Source organism: Ooceraea biroi, chromosome 13 (genome assembly GCF_003672135.1).
Source record: "Ooceraea biroi isolate clonal line C1 chromosome 13, Obir_v5.4, whole genome shotgun sequence".
Classification (NCBI taxonomy): domain Eukaryota; kingdom Metazoa; phylum Arthropoda; class Insecta; order Hymenoptera; family Formicidae; genus Ooceraea; species Ooceraea biroi.
In genome coordinates, this window is record NC_039518.1 from 8293944 (window position 1) to 8312700 (window position 18757).

Consider the following 18757-nt stretch of genomic DNA (forward strand, 5'->3'; position numbering starts at 1 on the left):
TTACTGGGGATGAAAAGTGGATCTATTTTGATAATCCGAAACACGGAAAATCATGGGTGGATCCAGGCGAACCATCAACGTCCACTCCGAGACGCAATATTCACGGTTCAAAAGTAATGCTCTGTATTTTGGTGGGATAGTGTACTATGAGCTGTTAAATCCGCACGAGACTGTCACGGCTGATCGTTATCGACACCAATTGTACAAGTTGAAGCAAGCATTGGACGAAAAACGACCACCAATTGCGAGTAAACGACGGAAAGTGATTCTTCTTCGTGACAACGCTCGACCTCACGTTGCGTTATCAGTGAAACAAACACTATTAGAGCTTGAATGGGAAGTCTTCTCCGGACATTGCTCCATGCGATTATTATTGTTCCGGTCGATGCAACACGCTTTAGAGGATACACACTTTGATAATTTGAAGAAGTGCGAAAATTCGTCGACGAATGGATCGACTCAAAAGAAGAGTCATTTTATCGTGGTGGAATCCATCTCTTGCCAGAGCATTAAATGTTGATCGTACAACAGTTACCAAACATTTACATGAAATGGAAAAAATTCAGAAGGAAGGGAAATGGGTTCGACATCAATTATCGGAAAGTGCCATTTGAACATTTGCATTTCGTTGATCGCCGGGCAAAAAAAGAAGTCTTTTGTCTCGGATTGTTACTGGGGATGAAAAGTGGATCTATTTTGATAATCCGAAACGCGGAAAATCATGGGTGGATCCAGGCGAACCATCAACGTCCACTCCGAGACGCAATATTCACGGTTCAAAAGTAATGCTCTGTATTCGGTGGGATAGTGTACTATGAGCTGTTAAATCCGCACGAGACTGTCACGGCTGATCGTTATCGACACCAATTGTACAAGTTGAAGCAAGCATTGGACGAAAAACGACCACCAATTGCGAGTAAACGACGGAAAGTGATTCTTCTTCGTGACAACGCTCGACCTCACGTTGCGTTATCAGTGAAACAAACACTATTAGAGCTTGAATGGCAAGTCTTCTCCGGACATTGCTCCATGCGATTATTACTTGTTCCGGTCGATGCAACACGCTTTAGAGGATACACACTTTGATAATTTCGAAGAAGTGCGAAAATTCGTCGACGAATGGATCGACTCAAAAGAAGAGTGATTTTATCGTGGTGGAATCCATCTCTTGCCAGAGCATTAAATGTTGATCGTACAACAGTTGCCAAACATTTACATGAAATGGGAAAAATTCAGAAGGAAGGGAAATGGGTTCGACATCAATTATCGGAAAGTGCCATTTGAACATTTGCATTTCGTTGATCGCCGGGCAAAAAAAGAAGAGTCTTTTGTCTCGGATTGTTACTGGGGATGAAAAGTGGATCTATTTTGATAATCCGAAACGCGGAAAATCATGGGTGGATCCAGGCGAACCATCAACGTCCACTCCGAGACGCAATATTCACGGTTCAAAAGTAATGCTCTGTATTTGGTGGGATAGTGTACTATGAGCTGTTAAATCCGCACGAGACTGTCACGGCTGATCGTTATCGCCACTAATTGTACAAGTTGAAGCAAGCATTGAACGAAAAACGACCACCAATTGCGAGTAAACGACGGAAAGTGATTCTTCTTCGGGACAACGCTCGACCTCACGTTGCGTTATCAGTGAAACAAACACTATTAGAGCTTGAATGGCAAGTCTTCTCCGGACATTGCTCCATGCGATTATTACTTGTTCCGGTCGATGCAACACGCTTTAGAGGATACACACTTTGATAATTTCGAAGAAGTGCGAAAATTCGTCGACGAATGGATCAACTGAAAAGAAGAGTGATTTTATCGTGGTGGAATCCATCTCTTGCCAGAAAGATGGGAAAAAGTTATAGAGAACGAAGGAAAATATTTTGATTAAGGTATTCATTCATTATTATATTTAAATACATGCGTTTTTGAGCAAAAAAACCCTCAAAACTAAATCACACCCCTAATATATCCCACATGTGCCTTGCTGTCGCGTAAGGCGGCCGGTAAAAATATAAATTATAAAGAATAAATTATTAATGTTTCGCAAATGGTTTGGTCCTTCAGATTCCAGAGGGAGAGAGATCGCGAGAGAGACATACCGCGATCGCGCGAGCCGCGTGATGGATACGGCACTTACTACGGCGATTCACCGGCTCACGATTATCAGTTCCGTGATCGTGAGCGCGACTTACCGCCTAGGGAGAGGCCGTTGCCGAGATATCCCATTAGAAACCAGCCGTCTCAACATAATATACCGCCGTTGATGCCGCATCTAGTCCCTGGAGGTCACGCACCGCCGCCACTTATGTCATTGGGACCTACGGACAGGAAAGACTATTATGATTCCTACAACAGGTATTTTCGCCTCAATAGTATTTTCATTCACGTATATTCGCTAAGCTGATCTATCGGCGTACCCATTTGATTGAGCGTAAAGGCTCCGGTACTGCGGTAGATTAATTAATAAAATAGCGATATATAACACGAGAATCGAGAATCGTCGTCTCATCAGCGAGAGACGACTCGTGCGCATCGAAGTGATCTTAGTCGCACTGATTTTCGCATAAGTTGGATGGCGTGACCGTTGCATAAATTTGACAATACAAATTTCTACGTTCGTAATTTTGTGGAACAGAGAGACACTTTATACTATATTTACCTCGATGTTACAAAATAAATTGTAAAATGATGCAAGACAATAAAATAAGTTGTATTTATTTTTACAGATTAGAATATTAAGATATCATGAAGTTTCTATTATATCAAATTTGTGCAATTTGTACTTTATTATTATTATTATAAGCTATTTTAATAGCTATTTTAATTTCTACCAAGAAAGTGATATTTTGGAAATTGTACGTTAAGAAATCGTGCGCGATTAACTCGCGTATCTTGTGATATCCGATTGTACACAAGACACACACACATACGTTGATCGATATATTTTTCTATGAACCTGTATTACAATTGTGAAGGCTGAGGAAACGACCGAGTTATAAACAATTGCGCCTTTAATTTACTGTATATTTGACAAGTTCCTGCGGTCTGATCATGCATGGCGGCACAATGCTGTTCAGCATAGCCAAGTTCCTATGAGCGAAGAGTGAATTGTTATTTCAATATTAGAAGGCAATGTCCAGGAAAGTTAACATCTCGTGTGATACTTGAACTATATTGTATTTTTATGAATTAAATTTACGAAATTTTATGTATTAATACATAAATGTGAATATCCAAAGAGCAAACAGGGTTTGTTACAATTACGAACACGTTCTTTTCTGAGTTGAGTAAAATAACCGTTTACGTGTTATAAAACGTCAAAAAGATGATCTAATTGTAGCTATGAAAATGGATAAAATCTGAAAAGCTATAGTACAATACATACAAGACTGAGAGCAGAGCTTATATTACCCGATTCGCTATGTTGTCATATAGTAAATATGACTTTGCTTAAATTAATATCTTTGTATTAATCGTATGACATATTATAATTTATTACTGAAACGTTTAGGAGCTAGTGTGTTTTTAAGAGAACGGTCAATAAAACGGAAACATATATGCGACTGATACTGTGATATATACATACATATGACACCGTGATATACATATGCAGCTTTATTCATTTATATATCTTTATTGTATCTACTATTTATTATTAATAATTATGGATTCGTTTTGTCCCCGTGAATTCCCCGTTAAGTGATAATATATGATAAGATTTCTGTTTTTACACATATATGCTATTTTTACACACACGTACATACTCGAACAAATTTGTACTCCTGGTATTACTTAATAGAGAATGATCAAGAATGATTAATATATTTTTAGAGCAGAAGTTTATAATATGATTATTATTATTATCGTCTCTCTGTATTTTAATATCGGACAAAATTTTACAATATTACTGTTGTTACTATACTTTAGCCATTGTGACGAGATATGTCTCATTGGATATATACAAGTTAGCAGAACAAATATTTGATTATATTGTACTGAATGTACACGCACGTAAAATACATCATTAATAGAAAAATAAACCTTCAAATGGCAATATATTTATTTTGTAATTATATACATAGGAATCTAAGAAAGTATTTTGTATTTTCGAGGAAACATCCTAAGAGCCTACAGCTCTTGATGCTTTCATCAAGAGATTCCATTAATATTATCATGTCTTTAACATAATGCTTAATATTTTAATCTATAAATGTTCTTCTGTTACTACTTCAAGACCTAGTATGTATATTAATGAAATTATGTAAGTCATGTTATAGATTACTTTTTAAATATATAGAAATATTAATTTATAGTAAACTTGATGCGATAATTATTGTGATATTTAACTGTAGATAGCATAAAACGTCTTATAATAATAGCAATATCTCTTCCGAGATATATTATTAAATATAATATTAAATATAATATTTATTATATTTAATATTATAACTTATTAAATATAATAGTAAAAAATAATCTATTTAAGATGCATTGTTATATATATATTTTTATAACATATATGTATACATAATTTTTTATTTAAGTATAATATAAAATTATTACTTTTGCATATTTATTATTTGTTTCACTAAGTATGATAAAATGATATATATATATAAAATTATGTGTATTTATATAAATAATAATATATGATATTTAATTATTGTGCTATTGCATCAGGCGGACTAAGCAAGATCTGTTTTAATTTGTACATATTATAATATTTTCTAGTACTGTAGTAATGTTAATGTTTTATATAAGAAACTTCATATTCTTCATAACTTTATATAGTAAATGTACTTTATTTATCTGCTAAATACTATTATAATATTTTACAATATAGAATCTTGCAAATTGTATGCATGTAACACTACTATTTGTATGTTATATATAATATATATTACATTATATGTGAAATATATATATTAGTAATTTAAAAGTGCAAGACGAAGAGAGAAGCAAGAAAGAGCGCATCTTGATGGCCATCATGGACAGTGCAGAAGCTCCCCAGCTGATTGACACGTCTGCGTGGTTTCTGAATCAGGTGAATTCAGGGCCAAATCAACATTTGTAACGAAAGAGAAAGATTACTCGTTTTTGTTCGTTTGCAGTAATTGGCCGAAAACGTGATACTGATATGTATCACGTCGACAATCAAATAGGAATGGCAAGACTACAATCCAGTAACTTTTAAATTTTCGTATCCTATGTCCATATTGCAAATATCTACGTTGAGACTACACAATATGTAGCTCGCTATAGTTCAAAGCTGTTGAAAGTTACAAATGTTGCTTTATATATTTCATGATCTTACAACTTTATTTAATGATTTTAACAACATTTGGGTAATAGGTGATTGTGATTACGTCCTTCTTATTCTTTCAGCTTGCACGAACATCACTTAGAAAGTGCAATTGCCCCAAAAGGTTCACGCATTCTTATCAGAATTACTTAAATTTTATTAGATAAGTGTTTTTTCCATGTGTGATGGATAAGAGTCCCATTGACGGAAGTATGGACGGAGTATTTAAGGGGCAGACCGAGTTTCCTTCTTCCGTGCGAGTACTTTAACATGATTAATTTTCTCGATTTGTACATTGGAATTCCAAATTCGTTACTAACAACTATTCTGTACACACGCAGCGGCTTTTCTCGCGCGTCATGACATGATCTTGTAAAATCGTACCATGTATTGATGAACAAGAGAGAAAAAAAGAGAAATCAAGCGTAAATAAATAATATTTTTAATCGCATAACTAATGCATTAATTTCTACATTGATCTTTTTGTCGACAGATATTCAGGACCTCCTCCACCGCAGCGCTTCGGCAGTCCTCTGAGGGATCCACCGCCTCATAAACGGTTCGACGATGTTGCGCCACCTGGCACCGAAGGCTACTATGACCTTTCGCCACCAGGAGTGGAGCATTCTGAACGATCCTTGAGGGACGATCGTGAACGACAGCGTTCCTTGAGGGACCAGGAAGATCGAGATCATTCCTCGAAGGATCGCGATAACGAGGAACGCGACCGACTGAGAGACGATAGGTAACGCTCTTGGGTATTGAATGTTGCGATTACGTCTTATGCAATTTATAATATTTCTAATGCATTTTGTACCTTAAAGGGGCCGCGACCGCGAGGACCGTATGCGCGAGAGGGACGACCGAGATCGCAGAGCCGCGAACAGAGATCGCGAGGATCGCGATAGGCAACCCCCGCTAAGAGATCACGAGGACAGGTTGCGAGAGAAGGATGAACGCGACAGAAGGGAAAAAGAAAAGGAACGAGACGACCGACACGTTCGCGATCGTCGAGAGGACGACAGACACATCGAGAAAAAGGATTACGATAAAGACCGGTTCGTAATTCTGTAATCAGCCGTGTAATTAAATCGACAATTTCGATAAGTTCGTCCTTGATTGCTCGCAAATATACAGGGTGTCCCGGGTTTTAACCGACAAACTGCGGGAGCATATTCTACTAGTGGAAATAAGAAAAAATTCTTATATCGAGTTTGCTTAGAAATGCTTTAGTACAAAGTTATAAACCAATATTGAAAAGAAATATCAGATAAGTAACAACGGAACATAGTGTAGAATTTGGAAGGTCGAAGATGTTTATGTTACGTGTATTCACATGTATTCGTGTTCACTATGTTGAAACGATTCAGTATGATTGTTACTTTCACAACAGTAGCCGTTAGATTTCAATCGTCGTGTCAACTAGCAACTGCTATCAGAATGCCAAAAGTGTTTTCAAATGAGGAATACACCGATATTCATTTCGTGTACGGATTCTGTGACGGAAATGCACGACCTGCCGTACGAGAGTGTCAACGTAGATTTCCTAACAGGAGAGTACCAGATAGTTCTGTGTTTAGTAATACCCATTTGCAATTACGTAATTTGGGTTCATTTCGACCTATGAATGAATATGATGATGTTCGTTCAGCTCTAAGACACCGACGACGCTCGGAAAGAATCTTAAATCTTTTTGATAATACTCCTACACAAAGTGTTCGACGTGCTTCAGCTCGACTGCAGATATCGCGAAACACTATTTCGAGAACATTGCGTGCTGATGACAGATTCGCATATCGTTACGCACCTGTACAAGAATGACTTCCAATCGATTATCAGAAACGAGTCGAATTTTGTAACTGGTATGTGAATGCAGTAGAAAGGGACAATCTTTTCTCATCAATGATATTATGGGCAGATGAAGCGACCTTTACAAGACGAGGCATATTCAATTCTCATAATAGCCATGTATGGGCTCATAATAATCCACGTACTACCAGACAAAGAAACTTTCAACACGAATTTCGATGTAATGTTTGGACGGGTATGCTTCATGACCGGCTTATTGGTCCGTTCTTTTTACCTGACCGATTGAACGGAGAGTCTTTTCGAAGATTCCTATCAAACGATTTACCAATTTTGATGGAAAATGTGCCACTGCAGTTTCGCCAAAACAGCTGGATACAGTTAGACGGTTGTCCATCGCACTATGCTAGACAAGTTAGAAACTGGTTAGATGAACATTACGCTCATAGGTGGATTGGTCGAGGAGGACCGGTTTTCTGGCCTCCAAGATCGCCCGATTTAACGCCTCTTGATTTTGATTTATGGGGAACTTTAAAAAATAAAGTTTACAGTACAGAAGTAATCTCGCTTGAAGATTTAAAGCAACGAATTACTAATTCAGTTACTGAGATGCAACAAAATTTTCAGGAATGTCGTGCTGTAACAAATTCTGTACTACGTCGATGTCTAGCTTGTATCGATGTGCAAGGACAACATTTTGAAACGCGTCACTAAATCATTGCGTAGATAATTTTTATTTTTGTGAAAAAATCCGTTGTTACTTATCTCATATTTCTTTTCAATATGGTTTATAACTTTGTAATGAAGCATTTCTAAGCAAACTCGATATAAGAATTTTTTCTTATTTCCACTAGTAGAATATGCTTCCGCAGTTTGTCGGTTAAAACCCGGGACACCCTGTATATCCTCAGTTTCTTAACTTTTCATTACAGTTATAGAGATGATCGAGATCGTCACAGGCAAGACGAGAAGAATCGGCCACGGGAGAAGGAGAGACGCGAGCGCGAGTACGAAACTGAGAAGGACAGAGACCGTCACGAACGGTACGAGAGACGCTCGATGGAACGGAAGAAGAGCAGGAAAAGCTTGAGCCCGTACTCGCAGAAGTCGAGGGACCCTAAGGAACAGCTGTCGCCTGAGCGAAACATGAAGAAGAAGGAGAAGGATCATGAGGAGAAGGCGGAGGAAAAGAAGAAGGAGAAAAAGATCAAGGAGAAGAAGAAGAAGAAGGACAGCGACGAGAAGGAAAAGAAGAAGAAGAAGAAGAAGGACAAGAAATCTAATCAGAAGGAGGCATCGAAGGACGATTCGATCAAGGCAATCGAGACGCAAGTCATGTTGATCGAGAGCAAGGCGATGAATGACGTTCCATCTTCGCCGCTCAAGGCCGAGAAGACGAGCAACAACGAGGAGGACAATATCGAGAGCAGGATAGAATGCATCACCAGCGACGCGTCCATTATGCCGATCAAGGAGGAATTCGAGGCGAAGTCCCTGGCAATGAATCCGGAACCGCCGGAATTCAACGAGTCCAGGCTCGACCGCGCGGAATTCGGCACGAATCCGCCGAATCCGAACTTCAAGCCGATCCCGGAGCTGAAGTCGGACATGAAACCGATCGACAGTCTTTACGGCGGACTGGACGACGCGGAGATCAACACGGTGATTACGGAGAAGTATACCCTGCTGTCGGAACATCTGGAGACGCCCGAGGCGAAGGAGATAATCACCGCTGCTGCCCTGACGACGGAGAAATCGCCAAAGAAGGACGAGTTCCTGGCACCCATACCGGAGCTATCCAAGTGGGAGAGAGACGACACGATCGAGAAGCCCGACGATGAGGAGGAAGGCGCGAGTGGCTCGCCCACGGAGAAGCTGCAGAGGGAGGACGAGCCGAAGTCGATGAAGATGGTCACCTCGGAGGTGCTGAAGCGAGCGGAGAACGCGATATTCCAGAAGGCCATCAATGCAATTCGCCCGATCGAGATAAAAAAGATCAGCGAAAGCAGGAAGATACTCTATCAGAATCCCGAGCTCAAGGTCCTGGAGACGGCGGAGCCGCCCGTTGCGCCGAATCGCGAGCCGCGGAAAAGCGTTAACGTGACGATTAACGTCGGCAGGAATGAGAGAAACGTCGAGATCACGGAACCGGTGAAGAAGGCTAAGCTTGACCGTACGAAGTTCAAGCCTGTTCCGGAGACGACGGCATACTCGCCGACCAGATTGTCCGCCAAGGAGAGGCTCGGCGAGAAGGTCGAGGACAGCAAAGAGAGGAAGATCAGTCCTATAAAAGGGTTCCTGGAGAGGCGCGACTCGAAGAGCGAGAATCAGTCGAGAAGTCGGTCACCCAGGAGAGAGAAGAGAATGCCCTCTCCGGTTCCGGACCGGCGCGCTGACGCTTCTTCCTCGGCTCTGAACACGAGCAGCGAGCGGAAGGTGTTCCTGGAGGAGAGAAAACGGGACAACAAGGATAGAGGCGACCGCTCGAAGGAGAGATCAGACTTCCGGGGCGAGCGGCACAGCGGCGGCGACTTGAGGTCCGACAGAGAAAGTAGAGTTGACTGCAGACCGGATTTCCGTTCGGGCAGGAGCGACGTCAAGGGAGATCGCGAGCGCGAGCGCAGAGGTAGGACGCCTCCCTCGGCGTCCTGCGCGCAGTTCAAGAAAACGGAGATGTCGAAGCTGAACCTGCTGAAGCCAAAGGACGAGGAGGAGGAGAGGAGACGGGAGAAGAAGCCGCGCGAGGAAAAGAAGAGGAAGAAGGAGCACCGCAGTAGAAGCAAATCCAAGGAGCACAAGAAACGCAAGGAGAAGAAGCACAAGAAAGATAAGGAGAAGAATCAGGAGAAGAAGCAAAAGCACAAGGAAGCCGCGGCTTCGAAGGACAAATCGGACAGCAATCCGGAGACCAAGATCAATTATGAGAACATCGATCCGTCGTCCCTGACGGATTCGTTGAAGAAGCAGAGGAAGAATCCGAAGCTGGTGTCCGATCGCAAGCGTAGCATACTCGACGAGGCGAACTTCGAGCCCGACTACTCCGCCTCGGACTCGGAATCCGACGGCGAGGACAAGACTCTGCCACCTACGAAGAAATTCAAGCTCAACGAGGCGGAATTGGACAAGGAGATGGAGATGAAGCCTCTGAAGAAGAGGTCGAGGTCCAGTAGCAGCGAAGACTCGTCGAGCAGCTCCGACACGACGAGCTCCGACTCGGACAGCAGCGACGAGTCGCACAAGAAGAAGAGGAAGAAGCACAAGAAGCATAAGAAAAAGAAGTCGACCAAGAAGGACAGCAGCTCGGACTCGGATACCTACTCGGACTCGTCCGACAGCAGTAGCGACGAGGAGAAGCACAAAAAGAAGTCGAAAAAGTCGAAGAGCAGGAGCAAGCAATCGAAGAAGAAGAAGAAGTCCAAGCACAAATGACACCGCTAGATGTCGCCGGCGTTCGTTCGAAGAGATATCTCGCCGGGAAGAAGCAGCGGAGCGCCTTTCTTTGAATGCTTGGGTATCGAGGACACGTCACCCTCAACTATTATCGATAGTTCCGCGAATGAATTCTGCAATTAATGTGCATTATTGCGTGCGTATCTTTCACATAGATGATTAATGATTATTTTTTCTACTCGCAAAACGGTGATGAACAGCTCAAAGTATAATATGAAGTTATTTTGAACGCGCGTTATTTAGTGCTAGATTATTTATTGGCATCGGCGGCAGTGAACAAATTAACGGACGGTCGAAGAGTAAGGAGGAGGCGAGAAAAGTGCATATGATAGTCGGATTATTTTGACCTTACATTAAAAGGAAGGGGGAGGAAAAAACATTATATGGCCTTTGCGTAATTATTATTACACCTCGATTTTTGACGTATTAAAATGCTGTGTGTAAGTTACTCAGTACTACGATAAGCGATGTACATTGTAGCTAAGCTGTGACTTACGAGGATCGTTGCGTAGATCCTTAGGAAATATATATATACCATCACTATCATGTCAGTGGGATAATTAGTGTTCGTCATCTCATATATTTTCCGAGGACTTGTCGAACGACACCCTCGTATGTCGTTAATTATACGACGAGTTAAGAGCAACTTATTTAGAATACCCATTGTCTCAGCGTATTACATTGTACTTTCATAATCTACTGTCAATATGTGTGTAAAAGGAAATAAAATGATAAAATTCTTTTAAACGTTCTTCTATTTCGAAACACGAGCCCGTACTCGCCTGTCATTCGATTGAATTATATTTCAGATACGTTAAGCCGAAGACGAAGCCCTTGATGTATCGCTTTACTTCCTTTTCTTTCCTTAGATTGATACATCAAATATATATATATATATATATATTGGGTCATTAAGTATGAAACTTTACAAATGTAAAAGCGCCATCTTTAACATTTGTTATCTCAAATTTGGCGCCAGACGTCAGTATCAGGTTAGGTTAGTGCGATGGATGTATGTTCGCTCTTCAAATGTCATATTTGTTTGTTCAAATATCTTCATTAGTTTTATTGGTGGATTCTTTTTTATAGAACTATGGAAAAGTCCAAAATTCGTGTGATTTATGAATATGAGTTCCGCCGTGGAACCACAGTGCCGGAGACAGCTCGTAATATCAACGCTGTATTTGGTGAAGGTTCAACTACTAAAGCAACGGTGGGCAATTGGTTCAAACACTTCAGAGATGGAGATTTCAGCCTCGCTAATGAGCCACGTGGAAGACCAAAGACGAAGGTGGATAATGATCACTTGAGAGCCGTAGTAGAGTCCGATCCATCTCAAAGTACACGTGAATTGGCATCGATATTCAATGTTTCTATACCCACCATATTGTTCATTTAGCTGCAATTGGTGAGATAAAGAAGTTGGACAAATGGGTCCCGCACGAATTGACCGATGCGCAGCAGGCGCAACGTCCAGAGGCTTCCCTTTCTTTGCTTTCCCGTCACAAAAATGAATCTTTTTTTTAATCGAATTGTGACCTGCGATGAAAAGTGGATACTCTACGACAATCGTAAACGCTCACATCAGTGGTTGAACGCTGATGAACCACCGAGACATCACGCGAAACTCAACGTTACACAGAAGAAGCTTGTGGTGACTGTTTGGTGGTCCAGGTCAGGTGTTATCTACTACAACTTTATGAAACCTGGTACATCGATAACGGCTGAAGTATATTGCAAGCAACTGGACGAAATGATGCAACAACTTGCTATTAAACAACCGAAATTGGTCAATCGGTCAATGTCGATCCTGTTGCATGATAATGCTCGACCGCACACTGCACGACTGACCGTGGCAAAGCTACGGGAGTTGGAATTGGAAACTCTCCGTCATCCACCGTATTCACCAGATCTATCACCTACCGACTATCACTTCTTCCGGAATTTGGACAACTTGTTGGTGGGAAAATTCTTCAATCCTCAACAGCCCTCCGCGACTTCATCGATTCCCGTACTCCTGGCTTCTATAGTAGAGGCATAGACCAACTACCACTAAAATGGCAGAAGTGTGTAGATAACATGGGCGCATACTTCGATTGAAAATAAATCATGTCCATGTGCCAAAAAATGCAAAAGTTTATGTTCTATTTGTAAAGTTTCATACTTAATGACCCAATATGAATATGAGTTCCGCCGTGGAACCACAGGGTCGGAGACAGCTCGTAATATCAACGCTGTATTTGGTGAAGGTTCAACTACTAAAGCAACGGGGGCAATTGGTTCAAAACTTCAGAGATGGAGATTTCAGCCTCGCTAATGAGCCACGTGGAAGACCAAAGACGAAGGTGGATAATGATCACTTGAGAGCCGTAGTAGAGTCCGATCCATCTCAAAGTACACGTGAATTGGCATCGATATTCAATGTTTCTATACCCACCATATTGTTCATTTAGCTGCAATTGGTGAGATAAAGAAGTTGGACAAATGGGTCCCGCACGAATTGACCGATGCGCAGCAGGCGCAACGTCCAGAGGCTTCCCTTTCTTTGCTTTCCCGTCACAAAAATGAATCTTTTTTTTAATCGAATTGTGACCTGCGATGAAAAGTGGATACTCTACGACAATCGTAAACGCTCACATCAGTGGTTGAACGCTGATGAACCACCGAGACATCACGCGAAACTCAACGTTACACAGAAGAAGCTTATGGTGACTGTTTGGTGGTCCAGGTCAGGTGTTATCTACTACAACTTTATGAAACCTGGTACATCGATAACGGCTGAAGTATATTGCAAGCAACTGGACGAAATGATGCAACAACTTGCTATTAAACAACCGAAATTGGTCAATCGGTCAATGTCGATCCTGTTGCATGATAATGCTCGACCGCACACTGCACGACTGACCGTGGCAAAGCTACGGGAGTTGGAATTGGAAACTCTCCGTCATCCACCGTATTCACCAGATCTATCACCTACCGACTATCACTTCTTCCGGAATTTGGACAACTTGTTGGTGGGAAAATTCTTCAATCCTCAACAGCCCTCCGCGACTTCATCGATTCCCGTACTCCTGGCTTCTATAGTAGAGGCATAGACCAACTACCACTAAAATGGCAGAAGTGTGTAGATAACATGGGCGCATACTTCGATTGAAAATAAATCATGTCCATGTGCCAAAAAATGCAAAAGTTTATGTTCTATTTGTAAAGTTTCATACTTAATGACCCAATATGAATATGAGTTCCGCCGTGGAACCACAGGGTCGGAGACAGCTCGTAATATCAACGCTGTATTTGGTGAAGGTTCAACTACTAAAGCAACGGGGCAATTGGTTCAAAACTTCAGAGATGGAGATTTCAGCCTCGCTAATGAGCCACGTGGAAGACCAAAGACGAAGGTGGATAATGATCACTTGAGAGCCGTAGTAGAGTCCGATCCATCTCAAAGTACACGTGAATTGGCATCGATATTCAATGTTTCTATACCCACCATATTGTTCATTTAGCTGCAATTGGTGAGATAAAGAAGTTGGACAAATGGGTCCCGCACGAATTGACCGATGCGCAGCAGGCGCAACGTCCAGAGGCTTCCCTTTCTTTGCTTTCCCGTCACAAAAATGAATCTTTTTTTTAATCGAATTGTGACCTGCGATGAAAAGTGGATACTCTACGACAATCGTAAACGCTCACATCAGTGGTTGAACGCTGATGAACCACCGAGACATCACGCGAAACTCAACGTTACACAGAAGAAGCTTATGGTGACTGTTTGGTGGTCCAGGTCAGGTGTTATCTACTACAACTTTATGAAACCTGGTACATCGATAACGGCTGAAGTATATTGCAAGCAACTGGACGAAATGATGCAACAACTTGCTATTAAACAACCGAAATTGGTCAATCGGTCAATGTCGATCCTGTTGCATGATAATGCTCGACCGCACACTGCACGACTGACCGTGGCAAAGCTACGGGAGTTGGAATTGGAAACTCTCCGTCATCCACCGTATTCACCAGATCTATCACCTACCGACTATCACTTCTTCCGGAATTTGGACAACTTGTTGGTGGGAAAATTCTTCAATCCTCAACAGCCCTCCGCGACTTCATCGATTCCCGTACTCCTGGCTTCTATAGTAGAGGCATAGACCAACTACCACTAAAATGGCAGAAGTGTGTAGATAACATGGGCGCATACTTCGATTGAAAATAAATCATGTCCATGTGCCAAAAAATGCAAAAGTTTATGTTCTATTTGTAAAGTTTCATACTTAATGACCCAATATGAATATGAGTTCCGCCGTGGAACCACAGGGTCGGAGACAGCTCGTAATATCAACGCTGTATTTGGTGAAGGTTCAACTACTAAAGCAACGGTGGGCAATTGGTTCAAAAACTTCAGAGATGGAGATTTCAGCCTCGCTAATGAGCCACGTGGAAGACCAAAGACGAAGGTGGATAATGATCACTTGAGAGCCGTAGTAGAGTCCGATCCATCTCAAAGTACACGTGAATTGGCATCGATATTCAATGTTTCTATACCCACCATATTGTTCATTTAGCTGCAATTGGTGAGATAAAGAAGTTGGACAAATGGGTCCCGCACGAATTGACCGATGCGCAGCAGGCGCAACGTCCAGAGGCTTCCCTTTCTTTGCTTTCCCGTCACAAAAATGAATCTTTTTTTTAATCGAATTGTGACCTGCGATGAAAAGTGGATACTCTACGACAATCGTAAACGCTCACATCAGTGGTTGAACGCTGATGAACCACCGAGACATCACGCGAAACTCAACGTTACACAGAAGAAGCTTATGGTGACTGTTTGGTGGTCCAGGTCAGGTGTTATCTACTACAACTTTATGAAACCTGGTACATCGATAACGGCTGAAGTATATTGCAAGCAACTGGACGAAATGATGCAACAACTTGCTATTAAACAACCGAAATTGGTCAATCGGTCAATGTCGATCCTGTTGCATGATAATGCTCGACCGCACACTGCACGACTGACCGTGGCAAAGCTACGGGAGTTGGAATTGGAAACTCTCCGTCATCCACCGTATTCACCAGATCTATCACCTACCGACTATCACTTCTTCCGGAATTTGGACAACTTGTTGGTGGGAAAATTCTTCAACCTCAACAGCCCTCCGCGACTTCATCGATTCCCGTACTCCTGGCTTCTATAGTAGAGGCATAGACCAACTACCACTAAAATGGCAGAAGTGTGTAGATAACATGGGCGCATACTTCGATTGAAAATAAATCATGTCCATGTGCCAAAAAATGCAAAAGTTTATGTTCTATTTGTAAAGTTTCATACTTAATGACCCAATATGAATATGAGTTCCGCCGTGGAACCACAGGGTCGGAGACAGCTCGTAATATCAACGCTGTATTTGGTGAAGGTTCAACTACTAAAGCAACGGTGGGCAATTGGTTCAAACACTTCAGAGATGGAGATTTCAGCCTCGCTAATGAGCCACGTGGAAGACCAAAGACGAAGGTGGATAATGATCACTTGAGAGCCGTAGTAGAGTCCGATCCATCTCAAAGTACACGTGAATTGGCATCGATATTCAATGTTTCTATACCCACCATATTGTTCATTTAGCTGCAATTGGTGAGATAAAGAAGTTGGACAAATGGGTCCCGCACGAATTGACCGATGCGCAGTAGGCGCAACGTCCAGAGGCTTCCCTTTCTTTGCTTTCCCGTCACAAAAATGAATCTTTTTTTGAATCGAATTGTGACCTGCGATGAAAAGTGGATACTCTACGACAATCGTAAACGCTCACATCAGTGGTTGAACGCTGATGAACCACCGAGACATCACGCGAAACTCAACGTTACACAGAAGAAGCTTGTGGTGACTGTTTGGTGGTCCAGGTCAGGTGTTATCTACTACAACTTTATGAAACCTGGTACATCGATAACGGCTGAAGTATATTGCAAGCAACTAGACGAAATGATGCAACAACTTGCTATTAAACAACCGAAATTGGTCAATCGGTCAATGTCGATCCTGTTGCATGATAATGCTCGACCGCACACTGCACGACTGACCGTGGCAAAGCTACGGGAGTTGGAATTGGAAACTCTCCGTCATCCACCATATTCACCAGATCTATCACCTACCGACTATCACTTCTTCCGGAATTTGGACAACTTCTTGGTGGGAAAATTCTTCAACCCTCAACAGCCCTCCGCGACTTCATCGATTCCCGTACTCCTGGCTTCTATAGTAGAGGCATAGACCAACTACCACTAAAATGGCAGAAGTGTGTAGATAACATGGGCGCATACTTCGATTGAAAATAAATCATGTCCATGTGCCAAAAAATGCAAAAGTTTATGTTCTATTTGTAAAGTTTCATACTTAATGACCCAATATATCTGTGCGTACTTTAAGTTCTCACCTTTGTATATATTATAAGACATTAAATGATTTGTATATAACGTATGTGTAGGTTGAAATAATGAAATAAAGAGCAGTTAAAAATGACGAGGCTCGACATCCGCTAGCGCGGAACCCTCGACTAGGACTTCCTCGAGTTGGTAAACGTCTGCACGAGGCTACACAGTAGTGGCAGGTTCCTGCTTCTCTCACTGTCCCTCACACCCAAACCCTGCGTGAGCAGCACGCGATCCAGTGGATGCTTCGGCAGGTCGCATTCTGAAATATTTTTCACTCGGCAATTAAATTAGTTTGAGGTCCCGAGAGACGAGAGCTCGCGGCTAATACCTGCGACGAACACGGTAGAACTGTACTTGTATCCCATCCAGTCCAGGTACTCCCTGACGAGCTCGTTCAAGAACACGATCTCGTGCGAGGGCTCGACAGTTCTGGACTTGGTCTCTGCGTTGGAGCAATCGAGCAGCTTTATCACTTCCGTGCGCATTTCCGCCTTCATGCGGTCCAGATCTCCGTCGGCCTTCAACGATTCCCTCACGGCTGCAAATTTGCGACGCGAGGCACGAAAAGGCAGGAACCGTGGGTTGTTTATCAAAACATGCCAATAATGCTTTGGATTAAAATATATATTACGCATATATTTGTATAATTGTATACCATTTATTAGATCCTTCTCCGACGCCATGTCGCGGTACGTATCATAACACTTTCCAGAAATCAAAGTGTAGAGTCAACGATCAAGCCCGACAACACGGATACCGCCTTTCATTCGAAATTCTCGCCGAAACTCGCGATAACGGGGAAAGAACGTGGCACAAGGCGACACGTGACAGCCGCGACCGCGAAAGTAAAGTCACTAGATTGACAAAGTACCGCAATCCGTGGTAAAATACGTGGAATAAAAATGGCGTTGGAAGTGTATTTAGTGCAAACATGCAACTTATCAACACACTAAGTGCAATTCTACGAAGCAGCGTTGCGTTGTATCTCCATTGAGAAAGGTTACGTATTGTGACAGATGTGAAGAGAACATAATTGTGATGAAAACACCGTGTAGTTGGAATTAAAATGGCGGACGATTGCGGTACTTTATCTATCTAGTGACTTTACGCGAAAGTGAACTGCAGCGCCGTCTCTTAGAGTTTGTCGGAACTCGTTAGCAAGGAGCTTGTCTCCCAGCGCCTGTAGAACGGCAACCTCTCGATCACGTTTTAGCTAGTGATAAAATTAATTCCAAAATGTCCGCTACGATTCTTCCGTTTTTTTTATTATTGAAGTAGAGTAAATCTGAAGGAGAGTCTCCTCCTCACCGATTTCGCTCTAACTTTGCAATATCGTTTATTTTGATGAGAAAATGCGATCGCGAGAAGGAAAATCGTCGCTCTCAAGTAGAAAAAAAGTTACGAAATGTTAAAAAGTGACAGTTTTGGGGTTAGGAAATCTATCGTACCGATGCTATACAGCAGTGCTCGGAATTAGTTGCCCTTTTCGGGCCGATTTCAGAAGCGACGCCTATCATCCCCCATTACCGCTCGACGCGCGACGGCCGAGCCGCCGAACGCTGTGTCTCAGGGGCGCCACTATATGGATATACGCTGAGAGCATTATCCCAGCGCCCTTTCGTCCAGTCATTAAAATTTTTCTAGCTAAATAGGTTTTACTTCCACAATGAAAAGTGAAGTACTAAATTTTCAATTATTAATGTAGTAGAGGAAAGTCCCCGATTATGAGATACCATATCGATTTTGCCGAATGTAAGGAAATCTATAGGCAGA

The 18757-nt window shown here is 42.1% G+C and overlaps 2 protein-coding genes across 4 annotated transcripts; one reads left to right on the forward strand and one right to left on the reverse strand.

Annotated features, from left to right (window-relative positions):
* The first annotated feature begins 2038 nt into the window (after positions 1 to 2038).
* On the forward strand, positions 2039 to 11311 carry LOC113563205 (zinc finger CCCH domain-containing protein 13-like). The gene is made up of 4 exons (XM_026974540.1): positions 2039 to 2361; positions 5802 to 6053; positions 6133 to 6366; positions 8047 to 11311. Exons 1-4 carry the CDS (start codon positions 2054 to 2056, stop codon positions 10541 to 10543), a joined length of 3291 nt encoding a protein of 1096 aa, XP_026830341.1. The 5' UTR covers positions 2039 to 2053; the 3' UTR covers positions 10544 to 11311.
* On the reverse strand, positions 4787 to 18012 carry LOC105279583 (lisH domain-containing protein FOPNL). Of its 3 annotated transcripts, XR_893972.3 has the most exons (4): positions 17640 to 18011; positions 17313 to 17592; positions 16987 to 17243; positions 4787 to 5041 (listed from the first exon to the last, which is right to left on the reverse strand). XR_893972.3 is itself a non-coding variant. In XM_011339449.3 (3 exons), the coding sequence occupies exons 1-3, from the start codon at positions 17640 to 17642 to the stop codon at positions 17107 to 17109; spliced, it is 420 nt and encodes a 139-aa protein (XP_011337751.1). In that variant the 5' UTR covers positions 17643 to 18012; the 3' UTR covers positions 16898 to 17106. The 3 variants fall into 3 exon arrangements, 2 of the variants coding, with proteins under 2 accessions (XP_011337751.1, XP_011337752.1); XM_011339449.3 differs by lacking the exon at positions 4787 to 5041 and having other exon boundaries at positions 16898 to 17243; positions 17640 to 18012; XM_011339450.3 differs by lacking the exon at positions 4787 to 5041 and having other exon boundaries at positions 16898 to 17243; positions 17313 to 17522; positions 17640 to 18002.
* Positions 18013 to 18757: the final 745 nt, after the last annotated feature.